At 43.2% G+C, this 20,175-nt stretch overlaps 1 protein-coding gene across 3 annotated transcripts in view; it reads left to right on the top strand.

Annotated features, from left to right (window-relative positions):
- LOC133967352 (neuropilin-2-like) overlaps positions 1-19,968 on the top strand; it is an 87,472-nt gene extending 67,504 nt beyond the window's left edge. Inside the window, exons 14-18 of one of the 3 annotated variants that reach the window (XM_062402762.1) lie at positions 3,659-3,927; positions 4,045-4,141; positions 6,041-6,073; positions 15,584-15,646; positions 16,814-19,968. In XM_062402762.1, the coding sequence (XP_062258746.1) occupies positions 3,659-3,927; positions 4,045-4,141; positions 6,041-6,073; positions 15,584-15,646; positions 16,814-17,142 (791 nt within the window). In that variant the 3' untranslated portion in view covers positions 17,143-19,968. Of the gene's footprint in view, positions 1-3,658; positions 3,928-4,044; positions 4,142-6,040; positions 6,074-9,003; positions 9,944-15,583; positions 15,647-16,813 lie in introns of those variants that run through there. The other 2 variants (XM_062402764.1, XM_062402763.1) reach the window with 2 other exon arrangements.
- Positions 19,969-20,175: the final 207 nt, after the last annotated feature.

The following is a 20,175-nucleotide window of genomic DNA, read 5'->3' as shown; positions in this document are numbered from 1 at the left end:
ATCAGTAAATTCTGTATTTTCACGTCCTTGTCCTCCTCCGTCCTCTCTCCCCGTCACCGTGATCGACTCTCTCCCTCCTCATTGACCTCTTGTTTCCTCGGGAGTCGCCTTTTCCACATCTGTCCATCTTTAATAAGACAGCGGAAGGCTGTTTTATCCATTACACACACCTTCCTTTGCACTATGCTCTCTCTCTCTCTCTCTCTCTCTCTCTCTCTCACACACACACACACACACTCTCTTACTGCATTCAACTTACACACCCATAAGGCACACACACGTAGCCCAGAGCGGTCAGATATGTCAGATGATGGCTTTGACAGAAGTGCTGCCTTAGCTCTTAAGCTCTCCCCGAGGCTCCAGACACACACACACACACCTACGCACATCCCTCAAGGTGGGACTGTCCGTGTATTAAACACACATACACACCCACACACACACACACACACACATTTGACCTTGCCCTCCACCAAGGTTTTCTCTGTATCTCTTGATGCCTTCCAGTTTATGGATGACTGAGCAGCTCCTTCATAAACTGTGACATGAGGCGAGGCTCTACTTCTACTGCACCGAGTGTGTGCTGTGTGTGTGTGTGTGTGTGTGTGTGTGTGTACGCGTGGTTGTGTGCATGCCTGCAAACACATTCATACATGCAAGTGCGTGTGTGAGTGTGTGTAATTGACTTAGCAGCGTTCCTGTCTGAGCGTCAGACAGCAACATGACGTTAAGTCTTGTTCTACAGCAACATTAGTGCGGCACCCTGTCAGCTGTCTCCAAATGCAAATCAAATCCCCAGCCCTCATTACTGAAAGCCCCCCCCCCCCCTGTTTCCAGAAGAGAAAATAAAACCCAAACACAGCTCGTAAGTTATTCTTTTGATCTCGGGGAGGGCAGGACTGAGACTCTTTACCCTGTGGAGATTTCCATCGAAGGAAACTCCAGTCTAGTCTGCTTACCAGTTGTTGTTGGGGTTAGTTTAACATTTAAAAGTTAACATTGAATCATGTGAAGCTGGATCAACAGTGTGGTGGTGAATGCTGTCGTCCACCGTGTTGAAGCGTCTCAGAAAGCTTCGTCTCTTTCACCGACTTTCAAGTCAACTTTTAGATGTGAATCCAAATTTGTCACGACACAATCACACAGTCAATATTTGATTTTAAGCAATTTATGTCATGTTTTCTCTGTCTGTGTTCTGATTGTGGGAAGTGACACTTAGCATCTGCATATCATTATCTCCATGGTCATGTGCTAACCATGCCAACATGCATGTGAGTGTATTGTTATCTCTAGCAGTAGCCTGGAGATTTATGATAAATATCCACCTCTGTCTCTTATAGACATTATACTGTATATATATGCAAAAATCTATGCATCCATCCATTATTTATTCTGCTTATACTTTGAGGGTAGCAGGGGGAGCTAAAGTCAATCCCAGCAGCCATTGGACGAGGAATGGGGTAGATCCTGGACAGGTCACCAGCCAATCACAGGGCCAACACACAGATATATACAATACAATATAATGTGTTTATAGCAGCCTAAACACAACCACTCACATAGTCTTGTGCAGTGAACGTAAACAGTCAGACAGGAATTGGTTTTCCATAAATTGTACTTAGGAGAAATGTCACAGCTTTTATCTTATGGACGCATTATTAAGATGTAATTGAAATGAATGCAACATAAAGGCAGCTCAGTTCAACGTGGCTTATTTTTGAAAATTACGGGACCCCGTTTGTTTTGTTTGTGTAGAAGTTAGGAATGAAGACTTTCAGGAATCAGTGTGACACATGCTAAACAAAGACTTTGTTGATTGCATAAAGACACGGTGTTTACCGCTTTAATCAAAATTGGGGAAAATGCACACAAAGAAATGAGGAAAGCGCACATGAATAAAAAACAACAAAAAAGTGAGTTTGTACACGCACACAAACAAACTCTCACAGAATGACTGACAGATAAACCCAGACACTCATGCGGATATAGACATAAACAAAGATGCCTACAAACGAATTAACGCTCACGCAAACAGACTGTAACACACACACACACACACTCGCACACATACACAGACGTACACACACATTCCCTCCCTCCCTCAGAGCCAATTCTACATCCCTGCCTTTCCCTCCCATGGAGAGTTGTTAATTAATTCCCTCCCTTTGTACATTCGCCGAGATCAAACGCGGAGAGACAGAAAAACACTGCAACTTTCTCTAACTGTACTTAATGAGCAACGGTAATTTAGGTCCCAGTTCGCATCGCCTCCCAGTGAAGAACCAGAGCTACCTCAACCCAAATCCATTATTCATCAAGTAGGATGCTCTGCAGAATCTATCCAAGGGTTTCTCTCTCTTCTAGTGCAGGGAGGATAGAAAAATGGATAGATAGATAGATGATAGATAGATAGATGGAAAGACAGATGGAAAGACAGATAGATAGATAGATAGATAGATAGATGATAGATAGATAGATAGATAGATAGATAGATAGATAGATAGATAGATAGATAGATAGATAGGTAGATAGATAGATAGATAGATAGATAGATAGATAGATAGATAGATAGATAGATAGATAGATAGATAGATAGATGGATGGATGGATGGATGGATGGATGGATGGATGGATAGATAGAAAGATAGATAGATTATTCGATTTTTATGCATCTGTTTTGTTTTCTTCCGTTGTTTTCAGTCTCAACCCTTTCTCCATATTTGCTATTTCATCTCGTTTTCCTCTTCTCTTCTCCTCTTCCCTCCATCCCTCCTCTTTTTTCCGCCCTCTCCCCTTATGAGGTGTCACACACAGTGTCTGTCCGTCGATAAAAAGACTATTTGCAGCTCCAGCGAAGCTTTTACTCTCGGGCCTAATAGACAAACTAGACAAACAGCCAAACACAGCAGCAAGCTAATGATTATGGGCCTGTTTGGGGGGTGGGGGGGGGGGGGGGGGGGGTGGGGGGAGACATTATAGTGCTGCCCTTCGTTCTCCCTCAACTCTCTCGCTCTCTCTTTCTCTTTTAAGTTATGATCGCCCACTTTTTTCTCTCACTTCTCTGTACCTCCTTTGCTCTCTGTCCATCTTTCCATCCCTTCTTTAATGTGAGGGTAAGACTTGTTTGCACAAACACACACAGATACACAATACTTGCACAAGCACTGCAACTATATCTCTAATGATGGCTGTGCTGACTAAACAGGGAGAGAGGTGTCAGACATTCAGACTGGTTCTGGGCTTAAGGGGGTTATATGTTTGTGTGAATATACTTCTGATCATTTGTATCCGCGGCCATTAGCGGCCATGATGAAATGGCAGTCGTGTTTGTGGTTGAGCTTCAAACAACAGAGCGATGGTGCTAATGCCCGAAACTCCCAAGAACCACATCCTGCCTTACTACATCATCTTGTTTATCACAGGAGTCGAACTTTTCATCACACAAAACACAAATTGTGATACTTTCTGTATGTGTTTTGGGTCCAGACAAGATATTTGGGTCCCAAACTCTTTATATTCACATATAGAAGGTGTTTAAAGAGATTAAAAGGCCGTTAATTCATGTCTTACAACTGATAACATTGAAATATATTGACGATCTTACAGTAGAAATGCAATAACATGACACTTCCTCTCCGTCTCTTCTTCTCTGTTCCAGATTTTTCAGGGAACTACCTCCACATGGACGCCGGCGCCCACACCCAGCGCAAGCGAGCGCGGCTGCTGAGCCCCGAGGTGGGCCCCGAGCGAGGCCCGCTCTGCCTCCTCTTCTACTACCAACTCCAGGGGGAGGCGCAGGGGAGCCTGAGGGTCCTGCTGAGGGACAACGACCAGGAGGAGACGCTGCTGTGGGCGCTCAAGGGAGACCAGGGGCCACACTGGAGGGAGGGCCGCACCATCCTGCCCCAGAGCCCCAAAGAGTATCAAGTAAGTGTTTTCATGCACTGACTGTAGTGAAAAATGTCTAAAGTATGTATTTTAAATATGAAACGGTGTTCAGAAGCTAAGTTAATATGTCCATGTGTCTCTCCCTCTCTCGTCAAGGTGGTGTTTGAAGGTTTTTTCGATCACTCGACCCGAGGCCACATCAGAATAGACAACATCCACATGAGCAGCAGCATGGAGCTGGAGCAGTGCACACGTAAGTCCCACAGCCCTCCTGTTTACCTGTCCGACGGTTTATTGATACGTCAGCCAGTCTCCCTCCCTCCCTCCATCCCTCCTCCTCCTCCTCTCTGATCCTCTCACTCCTTAACACCAGGCTATTTATGCCCTGTTTTTCACCAGAGACCGGATGAGAGAGAGAGAAGGAGTGGGGGGGAAACTGCCTCTCGTTTACACACTACAAAAAAAAAAGGAAGAAAAAATATATTAAAAAAGAAAGTAGGCCACAAACGGCCTTCGGGCATGGATTCTAATCTATCTTTCATTATATCGGCGTCTCTCTATCTCCTTCAGCCTGTTTTCCCCGACACTTACCCCCCCACACCCTGCAGTTACTTGGTTCCCTGCGTTTTGTCTCTATGTCTCTCTCTCATTCTCTCTCACTTACCTCTCAGTCCTCTCTGGATGATCGAGCAGAGGGAAAAAGGTGTCGTTCTGTGATTAGTTGCTTGACAGACTCTCTCTCTCTCTCTCTCTCTCGCTCTCTCTCTCTCTCTCTCTCTCTCTCTCTCTCTCTCTCTCTCTCTCTCTCTGTTGCACTCACACACACACACGAAATAAGCTGACCACAGAAGAAGAAACCACTGGGTTTCCACTTGTAACCATCATGGTTGTTATTTTGAATTAACGTAAAATTGCAGTTTTAAATCTTTTACATTTCCTTGTCTGAACATCTTTCCGATTCTGTTTCAGTAGCCTAGATATGTAGCGTTAGTGAAAGGGACATGGAGCCAAAATCAATTCTTCCTTAAAGATAGTTTAAATCATTCTAGGTAGTTTCTTATCACGCTGATATCTGATGGAGGGTTTAATTGTTTTGGTAAGTTAGGTTTTAATTAAGCCGACGGGTCAAACCCCATGATTGACAGCTCAAACTGTTTCTGAGTCCTCGCCACCACCTCCATCTTTTCTCAACCGACTCACTGCTACTTTTTATTTCTTGTGCTGCCATCCTCTCTCTTTCTTTAATCTCTTTTTTTTAATCTCCTCGCACTTCATAATAGATGTCACCTCCTCCGGCACATAATAAAACAGCAGTAGATTCCAGCTCCTGCTCCCACGACCCCTTCAACCTAACTCCAGCTTTACTTTCTATTCAGTCTACCTCTCTTCACCCTGCTCCTCACTCTTCTGTCAGCCCATCTTTCATCAGCCCCCCCGTCCTAAAGTTACCTGAGGTGACGACAGAGAGACAATAAGACAGAGAGTCATCACAGGAAAGAAAGGATGATAAGTAACAGACAGAATGAGAGAGAGAGAGAGAGAGAGAGTCATGAACAACACTCCTCTGCCTCTCTTCAAAAACCTGCCAGCCTCCTCTTTTGTCTTCCCAATAACTGTCACCCAGGAAGATTTATGCACCATCAGACTCAACATCCCAGAACTCGACAAATCTTTATCGACACTCTCGACTTACCTTTGAAAAAAAAGTGCACTGTGCTGCAATTTTGGAAATTCATCAGTATTCCAACGCGGTTCAGTTTACACTCGTTACAAATAAACGTTTTACCGCAACGCTTTAATTATAGAATCGTGTCACAGTACACAGAGATTGAGCAAATCCCAGTGATTATATATATTTTACCCTTTAGTTTACATTAACAAATACTCTACTAAGGCCTGGTGCTCAGATCTGATCCTCGTGGTTTAGTAGAGGTCCATTTGAAACTCGTTATTTTACACTGATTCATCTGAACATCTATCACAGCACGAGTCAATATCATAATGGTTCTTTATCGGCTTATGTGCCCTTTACAATCCTTCTCCAAACACAAACTACCTTTGCAGTTCCAGCTGATAATTCGTCCCTTGACCATATCTACCAGTTACTAGCCATCATCAATAACACTCCTTCTTTTTCCTTTCTGTTTTCCAGAGCCTTTCCCTGCCTTAACTCCTGGAATAAACAGTAAGTTCCACTTCTTGCTCCACTTCCTGTTCCACTTGTGTCTTTTCAATGTCTGTGCTTCCTGCCTGTTGCTCAGCTCAGCTCGCAGCACTGCACCAGCCTTGAGTTTCTCTTGTTAGTACATAACACGTTTTCCTCCAATCCTAAATACTACAAACAGCTACAACTATATCTATTCTACTCTTGATATGGTTTCTTATTTATATATATACCCATAAACACATGTAAGCAGGGTGTATACTTTAAAAACAAGAAGAAAACTACAGTGACAACAAAGCAACATGATGGAATGAGTCCTCTGCATTGTTCCAGCATGAGTCCCTGCATGCTGGGCTTGGTTATACACAGTTTGATCTTGTATGGTGTACTGTGCCTAGTCTTTATTTCAACATAAGGCGACGTAGGTGACGTCATCACATGTCGTGACAAAGGAATGAAGGGGAAACCTGTGAGGTCGGGGGTTGAACAGCTCGGAGTGAACCAGGTCCTAGTGTCTGCTCCGATGGTTAAATAACAGGAATGGTCATGAGCGTCTCAGAGTAGAGAGCAGGACACTTACTTCATCTGATTTGTTGTCAGCATGTGGTGTAAACTCTCCCTCTCCGTCACCATATAAGGAGCTTCTCCTCTTCTGTCTCTTTACTGTTTCCTATTCCTTTTTCCTTTCTCTATTTATCTCTATTTTGCAGAACAGGATAGGTTATTGGAGTAGTGAATCTGATTTTATTAAATTTTCCGTTGCTTTTTTGTTTTGGAATATCTTTTATTTTGTCATTTGTGCCCATTTCGATGTCAATAATATTTAATGGTTGTTTAAGGTTGAAATTGAAGCTCAGTTTTTTGACCTTTTAGCTGCATTAATATGGTTACTGCACTTTTTGTATATGGGTGCGGCATATAAAGTTTGCTAAGGTGTGCTTAAAATAGTTTGAAAGTGTATTTGTGTGTATGTGTGTGTCGATGTGTTCCTTTTGTGTAAATGGATGAAAGACACTCAGAGCAGCACTTGGTTTTGTTCACCACACTTCTATTCAATAAGTTTGCTCAATAAGGAGGCTTTGTCTATGAAAGGAAGGTTGAACCTGTTGGGTTTTTGTATCTATAGCATCTACGTATGTATTTGCTTTTGGTGGAAATAAGTGGCTGCAGAAAGATTGTTCATAACACACAGACACACAGAAAAGAGATCAATTTGGCATCAATTTATCTATAGAGAAAATTCACACTTTTATTCTTTGTTAAAAGAAAGACTGATTTCCGAAGTGTGAGAGAGAGAATGGGGAAAGAAAAGTATATTAGTCTAATTCAGTGATTCAAAAAGTCAGACTTTCTTCAAAGCCACACTTTGTTTCTTAAATCTCATTTTAGGAATGGCGGTCTTCCTCCACTTCCCTCCTCTCCTCTCCAGAAAAGCAAAGTGCTTTCTGCAGCCCTGACTATCCTCTGTTTTAATCCACTGGAAGTCTCTCTGTACTCCGAGTGCAGCTTTACAATCAAAGCTCATTTTAAACCCGGACAGAGTTCATCTTTACTTAAAAAAAAGAAAAGACAGACCAAATTAAGCTCCCTGCTTTTCTTTGAGGTCTATATCTCTCTCCCTTCACCTCTCCATCCTCTGTTCTTTCATTCTTCTCCTCTTTCAGTCTCCTTTTCCTCTTTCTTTCTTCCTCACATTCCCTCCCTTCTTTCTCCCTGTCTCCGCGTCCTCCGCAACCTGTCTCTCATCGGGTTTCTTTCACAGTGAGTTGACGGAGTATTGAAGTTTCAGACAAACCCTTTAATGCGGGATTAAAGATATCATGGCAGGATTAGCTCTCTCCCTCCACTCCCCCTCCTACCCGCCCTCTCCCCTCTCTCTTTCCACCACTGCTCTCTGTTTCGCCCCAGTCTCTCTTGCAATAATGCCGCCTCTCTTATCCCTCTGTCTACCCCTGTAATTTTCCCTCCTCTCTTTCTCTCTCCCTCCATCTCTTTTTCCTCGCCACTCGAGTCCCTTCAATGCGATCGCCCCCTGATAAAGCATAGCTGCGTCCCGCTGAATACAACCACTTAACACTCCCCACCCTCTGGTCGGAATCAGCCAGTCACTCCATAATCAAGGCTTTTTGCATTTCCCTGGTCGAATGTGGACGCATGGCATGAGCCTCTGCGTGTCGGTGTGCAGCTACTGCTTGTGACTTTTGCATCAATCAAGAATACTGTGAGTGAAAAGTGCAGTAGAACATGTTTAAAGACAGTAACGTAAATATGGAAGCAGTTTTTTTTCGCTTACTGTTGATACAAGATGTTATTTTAGTTAATGACTCTGATCGGAGCGAGGAGATGAGTTTATTTCACTGCTCCAGTAAGTGATTGCTCTGTAGTTACTGCTGCTAAGCCTGTCAAGCTTTTCAATTCTCGCACATCATTATGTTTTTATAACGAAAGTCAGATTTACCACACAATTTGTATTTTTTATAAGTTTCTCCCTGATTTTAGACAGATTTGCAGGCAGATCTTTTAATTAGGTAAAGGTTAGCCAGCAACAATATGTTTAAAAAATAATTATTTATAAATATATATATATATACACTGCTTACTACTGTATAGGTGCTCAGCTTGTTAGCCAGACATGCTAACTGTTACCATCAAACAGGTAAATACACAGTTGGCTTTAGTGTATTTCTTACATGTTGTTTTGTTTACAAAAGGCAAAGAGATTAAACTCTACCCTCCACACTCAGTGTCACCACAGACCCACACATAATTTACCATGTGCAGAAATGTGAAGCTTGACAGACCCGCTGTGCCTAGTTCTGGTCATGATGTGACAACAGCCGCCCGAGGGAAGGCTTTAGTGACAGTTACACAGTCGACAGCTCTGCTGTGGTCTGCATGCCTGCCTCGCTCGTCCACCTAGCCAACCAGTAATGTGTCCTCCTGCCCTCCAGGGGGTGCCATGTCTGGGATGGAGCCCACAGTAGACTCGGTGGTGGCGCAGCCCGTCCCTGCCTACTGGTACTATGTGCTGGCGGGAGTCGGTGCCATCCTGCTGCTGGTCACTGTGACCGTGGTGGTGATTCTGTGCTGCCACCGGTACCACTGGGCCACCAAGAAGACCAGCAGCAGCGGTCATCACCATTCTGTGATGTACCAGAGCGGCCAACACTCGAATCAGCAAGCTCAACAAAACTGCTACCAGAACCAGAACCTCAGCTATAATCTGATCCACTGCCCCGACCAAAGCCAGCTGTACCCGGGCCCCGGGCCGGGTCCGGACCCCATGCTCACCATCCGACTGGAGAAGGATGACAGCTATGGTTCCCGGTGTTGAGACGACTGGACAGTGGGAATGATTCAGATTTATCGGAGCGCTTTCCTCTAACAAAGTGATGAAAGGGTGTGACCCCTCCCTGAAACGACAATCATCAGCAGTAATCAGTTAATGGCCGCTCTTCGTTGACTTGAAGCTTCACTGAGGAGACACTGGTTCCTGTTGCGTATGACTGGTCTGACTGACGGACCAGGATGTTGCTGAACCTCCTCGTTGGCTGGAACTGGTAGAATAAGAAAAGTGCAACTTCTGATGCTGAACTTTGTGCGTATGGCTCCTTGGGGAGAATGGAGGAACCGACTCTGATGAACAACACAGCGCCAACATTTCTTTTTGCTTCTTCAGCTGCACCACCACCTGAAAAATGAGCTGGACTACGAGCAGAGCAACACAGTGACACTCAGACAGACACACACACACACACAGACTGTGGACAAGACACAGTGTTCACTGTCAAATCCGTAACAGCTTATTTTTCCTCCTCTGCACCGCTCGGGTCTGCAGCTCGGACACTTGCCTGCCTCCAAATACCTTGTCTGACAGTGAAGGGATTTACACACAGGTACAGGGAGAGGGAGAGAGAGAGAGAGAGAGAGAGAGAGAGAGAGAGAGAGAGAGAGGAGGTGGTGTGCGCTGCATCAAAAGAGAAGGCTATTTCTTTGGGACTGAATGAAGCTGCAGTTTATTTGTTCGCTGGCCCTTTGAGGGACTGCGAGTGACACAGATTAAGGGGAGAAAAGGGAGACGGAGAATTAGTGGCGTCTGTCCAGCTGTGACTGATAGACAGCTGCACACATCCAGCGTGTGTGTGTGTGTGTGTGTGTTTGTGTGAGCGGCTTCTTTGGTGTGTGAGCGAGGAGTCGGCCTGCGTTAACGCAAAGAGAAAGATAGGATGAGACAGACACTTACACACTGCATCAAAAACATGCAACACAAACACACATGCAGTACACCTCTATACTCCCCAAGTCCCATGTGTCATCCTGAGTGTGTTTGTCATTACATCCTGATATGCCTTTTCTTTTTTTAAACGTGCTTTAAAAAACGATTTACCTCCTCACCTCCAGAGCGAGGTCGTGCCTCGGGGGCAGATTAAGACGGTGAACGGACTTCACACAGTTTGTTGGATAATCTGATGCCTGTGTGTGTAAATGATCAAATCAAACATCTTAGTATGTCCTGCATACGCTAGACAAACAATAACACAATGATAGATGATGTTGAGTATCTGAAGGCACGAGTTTGTTTTCTATAAAAAGTATTTCAAGTTTCTTTTTGGGCCTGTTGTGGTTTTCCATGTCTCTGCACGTGAGAAAAAGATTTGATTATTGTGCTTGTTCATAACATCTTGAGTGTTATTCTGACAGATCCATACTTTTGAGCCGATTGGTCTGGTAATGCAAAAAAACAACAACTGGTTACCAAATTACCAGTTTTGCTTCTATTCAACAGATCAGACCAAACAGGCTGTGACAAAAGAGAATCTTACTTATGAAGCTTTGATCAGTTAATAACTCGTTCACAGCTCGGTTCTATTATCAATCCCTTTATTCACCACAGTCTGTTAATGAGACCTGGTTCCATTATCAGACAACTCAAGACTTTTCTGATGTGTTTTTATTATTTGGAATCCCGTGTCCTTCAGATGTTTATATGTTGGCATGAGCCATTGAAAGATTTCACTCCAGTGTAACCTGATGCACTTCTGTCACGTTGTTTTACACATGATTTTTGCAATGTTGAGATTAACATTAGCACTTTTCTTCTTAATGTTCATGTATTGAAGGTTGATTGGTTGACTTGATTCTTACGTCATTGAGTATTGTACCAGTGGTGTGAGTTGAACGCCACTGCTTTTTCTTTCTTATCTCAATCACAGTAGATCTACGTGTATTTTTGGATGTGTAATAGTTCAACTATGTTTATTTTTATATTTAATGACAATTGTTGTAAGGCTACAGTTTTGTAGATTGTGCTCACTGAGATGATCTTAACAGGTTTTTTGACTTTTACGTTCGGGGGTCAGATCCTCCAGTTGAAGCCATTTAGCAACAGCAAATGTGTGTTTATCATTTAAAGCATCGTGTTGAATCCATATAGGGCCAGAAAGCAAATCAATATGTAAATGAAAAAAATTATTTATAACCTTTTGTTTTGGATTGAGATGACCTGAAACTTTTATTCCGATCCACGCCTGTGAAATAGTCGGGTTTTTTTTATTTTCCTGACTTCTCAAATCACCATCCTGTGTTTTATGCCACTATCATTTTTCTTCATGCCCCAATCCCACAGCCTTATTTTTTTTTTTTGCTTTTCATATTGTTCAATCCAAACCCATTGTTTCTATCTTCTCAAACCCTCCGTCGCAAATCTCTGTAGTAAAAAACACACGAGAGAGAAAAGGAGAAAGCTAAATCCCTCTGAGGAAAAAAGGGCCCATTAAGCAAGCCCCCTTTTCCCTCCAAACAATGCGTCCAGAGATGGAGGGAGATGAAAGAAGAAGGAGGAAAGAAATGCTTTCTACATACTTTCTAAAGATAGATTTTTTCCCTTTTACTGGGAAGACAAACAGGGAGGCAGGTTGCGAGGGTTGGAGTGATGGAGGGAGAGAATGGAAGGAGGAGGGCAGGTTGTTTCAAACACAAAGGCAGATGAAAGAGGTCTTTTGGCAGAACAGACTGGGTAATGGAGACACACATAACATGCACTGCACACTTATTTTCTACACACACACACACACGTCTAAGTAACAGAAACATGTGTAAGCAGAGAATCTAGATTTCCACTGCTTTGCTCACTGTACAGATTCTCCACATTCACTTACTTCTATTATATTGTGTCTCATTCAATACTCAGCTTTGTACTTTAGTCAACAGGCACTTTACTTCTTTTTGTGCTTGCATATCCATTTCCCCTCCTCCCTGGCACCCCCTCCCTTCCATTTCAATCGACTTGCTTATGATTTACACATTATGTGACTCATTCCAGCAGCCCTCTGCTGTAGCCCAATCAATGTGGGTCTGAAATTTCAAATACACGAATGATATATGACAGTATTTATGTTGTGCTGCCCGTGCACTTTTTCTTTTCCATCCACCCTCTCTCTCGCTCTCTCTCTCTCTCTCTCTCTCTCTCTCTCTGTCTCTCTATCAAACTTTTTGCAAGATTTGGAAAATGTGCTGGCATCTCCTCATGCGGCACTTTTAAATCAAGCCTTGCCTCCCTCCCCTCTTCCTTCCCCATCATAGAATACTTTGAAGCCTTTTAATATTTCTAATTAGTTAATGGAGCTGATTGCCTTCATAAAACCCTGCAGTAAGCATTTCTAGCCCACAGGCCATCGCTCCTTTTTCTCCTTCCTCCTCCTCCTCCTCCTCCTCCTGTTTCCTTGAGAAATATTACATGTGAAAGCACTAACAGGTCCTTGGGCCCCGACTGGCGCTGCATATGGTGCCAAAGAGCCGTCCGTGTCTTTGCCCGAATAAAAGAGCCCCCTTTTTATACTCTCCTCTTTACTAATTGGAGAGTGGAGATGAAATGGGGCTACAGGGAGTTTTAATCTCCTCTCAGATCCACATGATGATTCTTCTCAGGATCCTCGCCTGAGGGCTTCAAGTCGGGATCATTAGAAAGTGGTCGAGCGTCTCTCTTTCTCACTTCGTTTAAAAAATGCTGCTTCTTTCTGCTACCTCTCCGCCTGTGATTGAATGTCTAGTCGAGACCTGCAGTGATTTTCTGTTGACTGTGTATAAGGAGAATTCAGAGGGTCTGCAGTGGGACTGCATGGAGGACGGATGTGTTGCCTTCAGGTTTTACATGTTAAGTATATGACCTCTATACAGTGAGACTCCAGGGATCAGCTCTATGTTGTGGTTCAGCAGGTTTTTAATTAGCTACAGGAGAATCTGCCTGAACAGTAAATTCAGAATAACATTTTTTTGTCTCACTACACAAAACAAGACAAGATCTATTCTTGCAGTAAAACTGTTCATATAACACAACTTGGTTTAATAACATGGTCGTGATCTGCAGGCCGCTCTGGAGTTCTCCTGTTGCATGCTTTGATATGCCTGTCTGTCAGTCAGTCTGTCAGTCTGTTTGTCCTTTTGATCGTCCACGCTGGTAGAGTTGGTACAGAAGTGCGCTGGGTTCGAATCCCATCCAAATTTGTAATTGTCTGTACGTGTGATTGTGAGGGTGAATGGTTGTTTGTCTCTGCATGTCGCGACCTGTGACCTGTCCAGCCTGAACCCCGCCTCTCAGCCCCTGGCGTCCCTCACTAATATAGAGACTTGGTACAGATGAGTGAATGTGTTTGTTCTCGTCTCTCACTGAAATCACGGATCTTATAACTTCGTCCTGAAATGTTTTTTTTTGGGGGGGGGATCTACCTTGATGATGTCATTTTTTTAAATCAATTGAATGAGCTGTTTTGCTGTTTTTTCTTTGATTTCTTGTTCTTATAATGAAGTTTTTTTTTTTTTTTAATTAATCAGAACGATTATTTCTTGTTATAAATGTGTTAAAAGCAAGAAAAGACTGATCATTCTGGAATGTGGCCTCGGCGAGGGATGAGCTTGAGTCTGATTTAATTTAAACTCTATTTTAGTCTCACTCAAAGTAAATAAAACCTGCGTTGAGTTGTTTATCTGCTCAAGCCTCATCCCTGGCCTCAGCCACGTCACTGATAAGTTTAATCTTGTGCACTTTCTCTGCCTGTGTGAAGGAGACGCCTCGACTTAATGATTGTCTTTTTGACTTGCGCTGGATTACACTACTATGCACTTAAAGTAGAAAATAAACAAGTGGAGAGAAACTCTATCAATGGAGGAAATCCTACACACACAATAAAATAAAAAAATAATTCAATAAAAGGAAAATGTGCAACAACCACTTATTGAAAACAAGGGATTGTTGCTTTTTCTTATTGAAATAAAAAAATAGTCAGTTTGTTTTGTTGATCCTATGAAATCATCTTCATTGATTTCAAGGAAATTACCTCATTTTAATCAACGTGCAAATATTTTTAATTTCACATGCAGCAGGCGTCATTTGAAGGTATTAATCTGTTGTGTTATTTACAGTCTGAAGAGTACTGGAAGTCTGTGAAGGCTCTTTAAACACACGGCATAATGCGGTGCTGTTAAAATTGTCTCATAGAAAAATGACCCCACCGCACCGAGGAAATGAGTCCCTTTATCTTTCTTTCATATCTACCAAATTAGTTTCTCACCTCTTATCTTTTGAATATGGTCTCACTTTATAATGTGTTCTGGGTTCCGTTGCCCCTGCTATATAAATGGTTACCAGCTGCCCAGATATTGCTCGGTTCTTTTTTATTTAATTTTTTTACTGGGGGACTGTAATAGCAATTTCCTTGAATAAAACTGAATTGAAGCAGAATTGAGCCTCGCGACCCCTCAAAGCCTTGCACCGCGGCCTCAGAGATATTAAGAGGTGATTTAGCTTTTTGAATTCCATTGACTTGGAATAAAAAAGAAAATGTGTTGTGTGTGTGTGTGTGGGGGGGGGGGAATGTGAAGGTAATAAAGGTGATATTTTTCTATGAAAACAGTTTTCTGTGTGGTCTTGCTTTTCTCTGTGGCGCAGGAGGTGGAGTTGGTTGTTCACTAATCGGATTGCTGATTCCTCCGGTCCATGTGTTGAACCCCCCGAAATTGCCCCCAATATACCATCTGTGTTTGAGTGTGTGTGTGTGTGTGTGTGTGATAGATCAGTGCCGTGTGAATGTGTGTGTAAAGCACTTAAAGTGGTGAAAAGCTCTATACAAACGCAGCTATTCTCTCTCCTTCCCTCTCGCAGCTCATTCTCTTGACTCTTTTCATTTCTAAGCAAATGAAAAAAAGAGCGTTGATGCTTATCACATAATGAAACCTGCCGGCTTTCTGCAGGTGTAGTGTGGCTGAAATGTTTGGTTATTTTCCCCTTGATAGACTGAGCACAGAACAAAATGGCTTATAGGAAATCTTTGGGCCTGATCTCTTTTTATTCGAAAGCTTCAACCAGATCACTCGCTCTTTGAGCCGTTTGTGCAGTTTGATTTCCATCTACAAATGTAGCCTGTGTGCTGACAACAGAAGAGATGGAGAGATGCTATCAGGCGCGTGGACTCGGGGAAAGCTCTGGATTGACTGGATGGTTGAGATTAATCCTGTTGCTCTCTGTCTTTTCAACAGACCCCAGACCCATGGATTTCGGAAAAGATCCTGTTTACAACGGCAAGCACCCAATCAATGGCGGTGAGCTCCTCCTTCTCTTCTCCTCTCCTCTCCTCTAGACTCCTCCCCACCTGAAGCTATACTGGCTGTTGTACAAGTCTCACTCCGAGTGCAGTGAAAATTGCTCTTTAAGCTGAGGCATGCCTATGGCGCTTCGTTTCACTTGTGATTTTGCAGGGAAAAGGCCTGTGGCAACAGTGACAATCTCTGGTGTGTGTGTGTGTATGTGTGTGTGTCTGTGTCTGTGAGCAGAGAGGAGTGACGACTGTGTTATAGAGCATTCAAAAGTGTGGGTCTGTGTGTGTGTGTGTGTGTGTGTTTGTGCATGTGGGCATGATAGTGTGTGCCTCCTCTCCTCCTCTTTCATGTTCCCTGGCAGACAAAGTGAGACAGACAGCTTCCTCCTGGGCACCTAGAAAAACATCTGTCTGTAACAATCACAGTGTACTTCCTGTGTGTGTGTGTATCTGTGTGTAAACTTATGTGTGTGTTTGTGTGTGAGTGTGTGAGTGTGTGTGTGTGTGCCCGCAAGCGCGTGTTACTATCCCTTGTTTCTCCCTACACCCTGACAGGTACAAGAAAAGTACTCAGCCTTTACCTCACTAAACAAGACTGTTAACCGTCTGTTTACTGCTTTCCTGTGTGTGTGTCTGTGTGTGTGTGTGTGTGTGTGTGTGTGTGTGTGTGTGTGTGTGTTTGTGTGTGTGTTCTCCCATAAAGCAGTCTGAAATGCACTACTCAATTGTTGATTGCTTTGTTCATGTGAATACATTCATTAAGTGGATTAACACAACTGCTTACACCGAGAAGATGCACACTCATAACACACGCCAGCGAGGACCTTTGCAGTAATTAATTTGATTAGGCCTTTCAAATTTAATGAAGTCAGGAGCAGTCACAGAGTTAACTGTTCCTGAACACAGCCGCCATGTCACACACATTTTCCCTCTAATACAGCGGAGAGGGAGAAAATGTGACTTTTGTAATAAGACCAAATTCTTATTATTGTGTTTGAAATATTACATAAGAGCAAGAAAACACACACATACTCACTTAAAGGGATTGTTCACCTAAAAATGTTGTTAGCCTAAATCTTAGTTGACTAAATTAGCTTACTATACATGAGCTTGAATGAACATTTCTCATGTATAAACCTGTTTTCTAAAGTTTCCTGTCTTCTCTCTCCAGAATACCTCTTCCCCGGGTGGCCATCCTCCTTCTCCACCCCCTCCTCCTCTGACATGGACCACCCCTCCGTCACCCTGGTGTCGGAGAAGGATAAGGACAACGCCTGGCTGTACACGCTGGACCCCATCCTCCTCACCATCATCGTGATGAGCTCCCTGGGCGTCCTGCTGGGGGCCGTGTGCGCCGGCCTGCTCCTCTACTGCACGTGCTCCTACAGCGGGCTCTCCTCGCGCTCCTCCACCACGCTGGAGAACTACAACTTCGAGCTGTACGACGGCATCAAGCATAAAGTCAAGATCAACCAGCAGAGGTGCTGCTCAGAGGCGTGAAGAGAGGGAGGAGAACTCTGGAGAAAGACGGGGGAAGGACGTGTTCCATGATCCCTGTTTAGTTTGCGGTTCGGACTAAGAAAACACAAAAAAGAAGCACTACCTGCTATTTCAATCCCCAGAGTCCCCTCTCTTGTTACCTCCACTCTCTGATGTCTAAAGGGGTGAGGTTCATCCCCCACCTCCTTGTGTGCCAGGGGGAAACTTGTGATCTTGATTTCCCCTACCCACTAGGAGGCCTCGACCAGGGGAACATCTGACCCCAGTCCTCCTCTACTTACAGCACCATATCTCCTACGCCTGCAGGAGAGAGCCTGCTCGATTCTAAAAAGCCTGTGAATGAATGAAGGAATGAATAAATGAATATGAATGAATATAACCCGCAAGCCACTGGAATCAAGCTGCGAACGGAGAAGGACCAGAGCACCCCGGGACAATCTGGACATTTGACAGATGACAGCAGATTCGGGGGTGAAAGTATTGATGATTTTTACCCCTCGGCCGGAGGGCAACTCAAATTGTGAGCTTCTGAATGTGTCCAATTAAGACTCAATCAAAAAAACGTTGGCAAAGACTTCAGCAGCAGTGGACCGTTTAACATGGGTACTTTGACTGAAATCAACACATATCAAGTGAATGCCTAACCCCCCCATGCCCCCGCCCCCCCCCCCCCTACCTAAAGAAGTATAAAAAGATATCAAAAAACACACAACTCTAATGAATCTAGATTTCTAAAGGTGAAGAAGGAAACGAGGATGAAAAAGGACATTTTCATTTTGTTTTTCATTTTGTTTTCCCCAGAAGTTTTTCTATATATATATATATACATATATATATATATATATGAGTTCTGTCCATTAGCCTGCCGTGCGGCACACGCTCGCTCCGTCGTCTGCCCTCGGCCTGCGCTTCGTGAAACCAGTGGCATAGAAGAGTAACGGTGACTGTTTTGTTTTAGACTTGTGTTTGTTTCGGGAGAAAAAAGGTTAAAGGAAAAAGTCAGCTTCAGTTCGTAGCCGCCCTGTAGAGCTCTTATGTCATTTTTTAGACTTGCTTTATCGTTGTGTTGGACTACATGGTCTTAACTGTTACTTCAGCCCTTTTTCTATTTTGGCACATTTTCCACGACAGATTATGAGTCTTTAAGAAAAGAGAAAAGGTCAAATGAGAAGGAGGACAGTGAATTAGAGGTTTATCTAAATCTAACATGCTGTTTATGGAGTCGTGCTTTAGATTCAGTATTCTAGAGTTTGTCTTTGGTATATATCTATATTTTTTGCTTTCCAGACTGTATGATGCCCAGATGATGGACAGACACTGTGCGAACAAAATGTCAGTGATTGTTTAACTGCAACCTATGGATTGCCAAAGAGCTGTGTACGTGCACAGGGGTCTGAACAAGTGTTAGAAAGAGGCCGGGTGGAAAAACGGACTGATCAATCACCCTGCCTTTTATCCACCTCTCTTAATGTCGCCCCGTGAATGAAGGACGCCCAAAAATGGAAGGAAGGAAGGAAGGAAGGACACAGTGACTAAAGGAGGAGAGTGGAAATTGTACCGTCGACTTTCTTGGACACACAATTGAGCCTTAAGCTAATTACAGTATACGCTGTATCGGAGGACAGCCATTGAGGAGGGCCAGTGCTGCTGGAGAGACTGATGAACAGCAGGAGATCACACACAAACACACACACACACACACACACACACACACACATAAATAAAGACAGTCAGAAAGAAAGAGAGAGAGAGAAAGGAAAATGGGTACATCCAGGATTCATTATCGTTTATACAGTTGCCTGCTGAGGAGAGAGGACCTAAGGAAATATTGAGAGTAAAATATGTTCATAAGTTTCCTTGCAACGTTCTTGTTGTGGCAAATGAAGCAGACTTTTCATAGTCGTGTTTAGTCAACTAAAACTTATTTGTAAAGTTCTCGAAAGATCATGTTTCTAATTAAAAAAGAAAAGTCGATAAGGCCGACTGATTTAAAGTGAAAACTTCTGGCATTATACGTGATTGCTTTGTGCATTGGGCCAGCCGCCCTGATCTGTAGAGTATTTATGTCACATTATCTGTGGCTAGTTGAATTAATGGGAGACTTTTGCATTATGAGCCCTAATGGTCAACACAAAACATGGAGACAAAGAAAAGCAGTATAGGAAAACATGTCCCACTTGTTGTATCTTTGCCTGGAGCCCCACTCTTTCTTTTTATCTTTCTCTCATCTTTCCTCTGTCAAGGGTATGTATGGATACAACCAGGAGGCCTATTGAGATATTGAGAGGAATTTGAAAGGTGGTCAGAGGAGAGATGGAGGGATGGAAACAGGAGAGAGAGAGGGAGAGAGAGAGAGAGAGACAGAAGGTTTTCATGTCCATCTAACTGTGTTTTCATTGGACTTTTTTCCAAGTGCCTTGGAGCTCTCTTATTGTCTCTCTCCATCGCTCTCTCTCTCTCTCACCAGTTGTCTCTCGACTCAACTCTTTTTTAACAGTAAAGGCAGATCAGAGAATACATTATGAGACACACAATCATCTACACAAAGAACACTGCATATATGCACAGCTCCTCTCTCTCTTTCTTTCTCTCTCTCTCTCTCTCTCTCTCTCTCTCGATTTTAACTTAGTATTACCTCTTCTCTCTCGATGGATTCTCACACACTCATACACACACACACACACACACACACACACACACACACTCTACATTAAGACATAATTACGGCACTGGCCAGAAAACTCAAACTGTTGTTTGTAGACTTTGTACAGAAGAATTTCTTTTTTAATGTTATTATTATTATTTAATAAAGGCTAAATAACAAATCATTCGTTTGGTTGTTGGTGTTCATTTCATTTTAAAATTCAAATGTTGTTTAATTTCACCTCATACTGTTAGAGTAGATATTGTCTGAGATGAGAGGTCAAAGTTCATGATTCATGTGCTCACACTGTCTGAAACCACCTGACTGCTCACAGTGCACGTGGGGTCCTACAGTTTAGCTCTGGTCCATTCATTTTGTCTGAGAAGAAT

This window comes from Platichthys flesus, chromosome 13 (genome assembly GCF_949316205.1).
Source record: "Platichthys flesus chromosome 13, fPlaFle2.1, whole genome shotgun sequence".
NCBI lineage: Eukaryota > Metazoa > Chordata > Actinopteri > Pleuronectiformes > Pleuronectidae > Platichthys > Platichthys flesus.
Note: the sequence above shows the minus strand (reverse complement) of the source record. Positions and strands in the feature narration are given on the sequence as shown.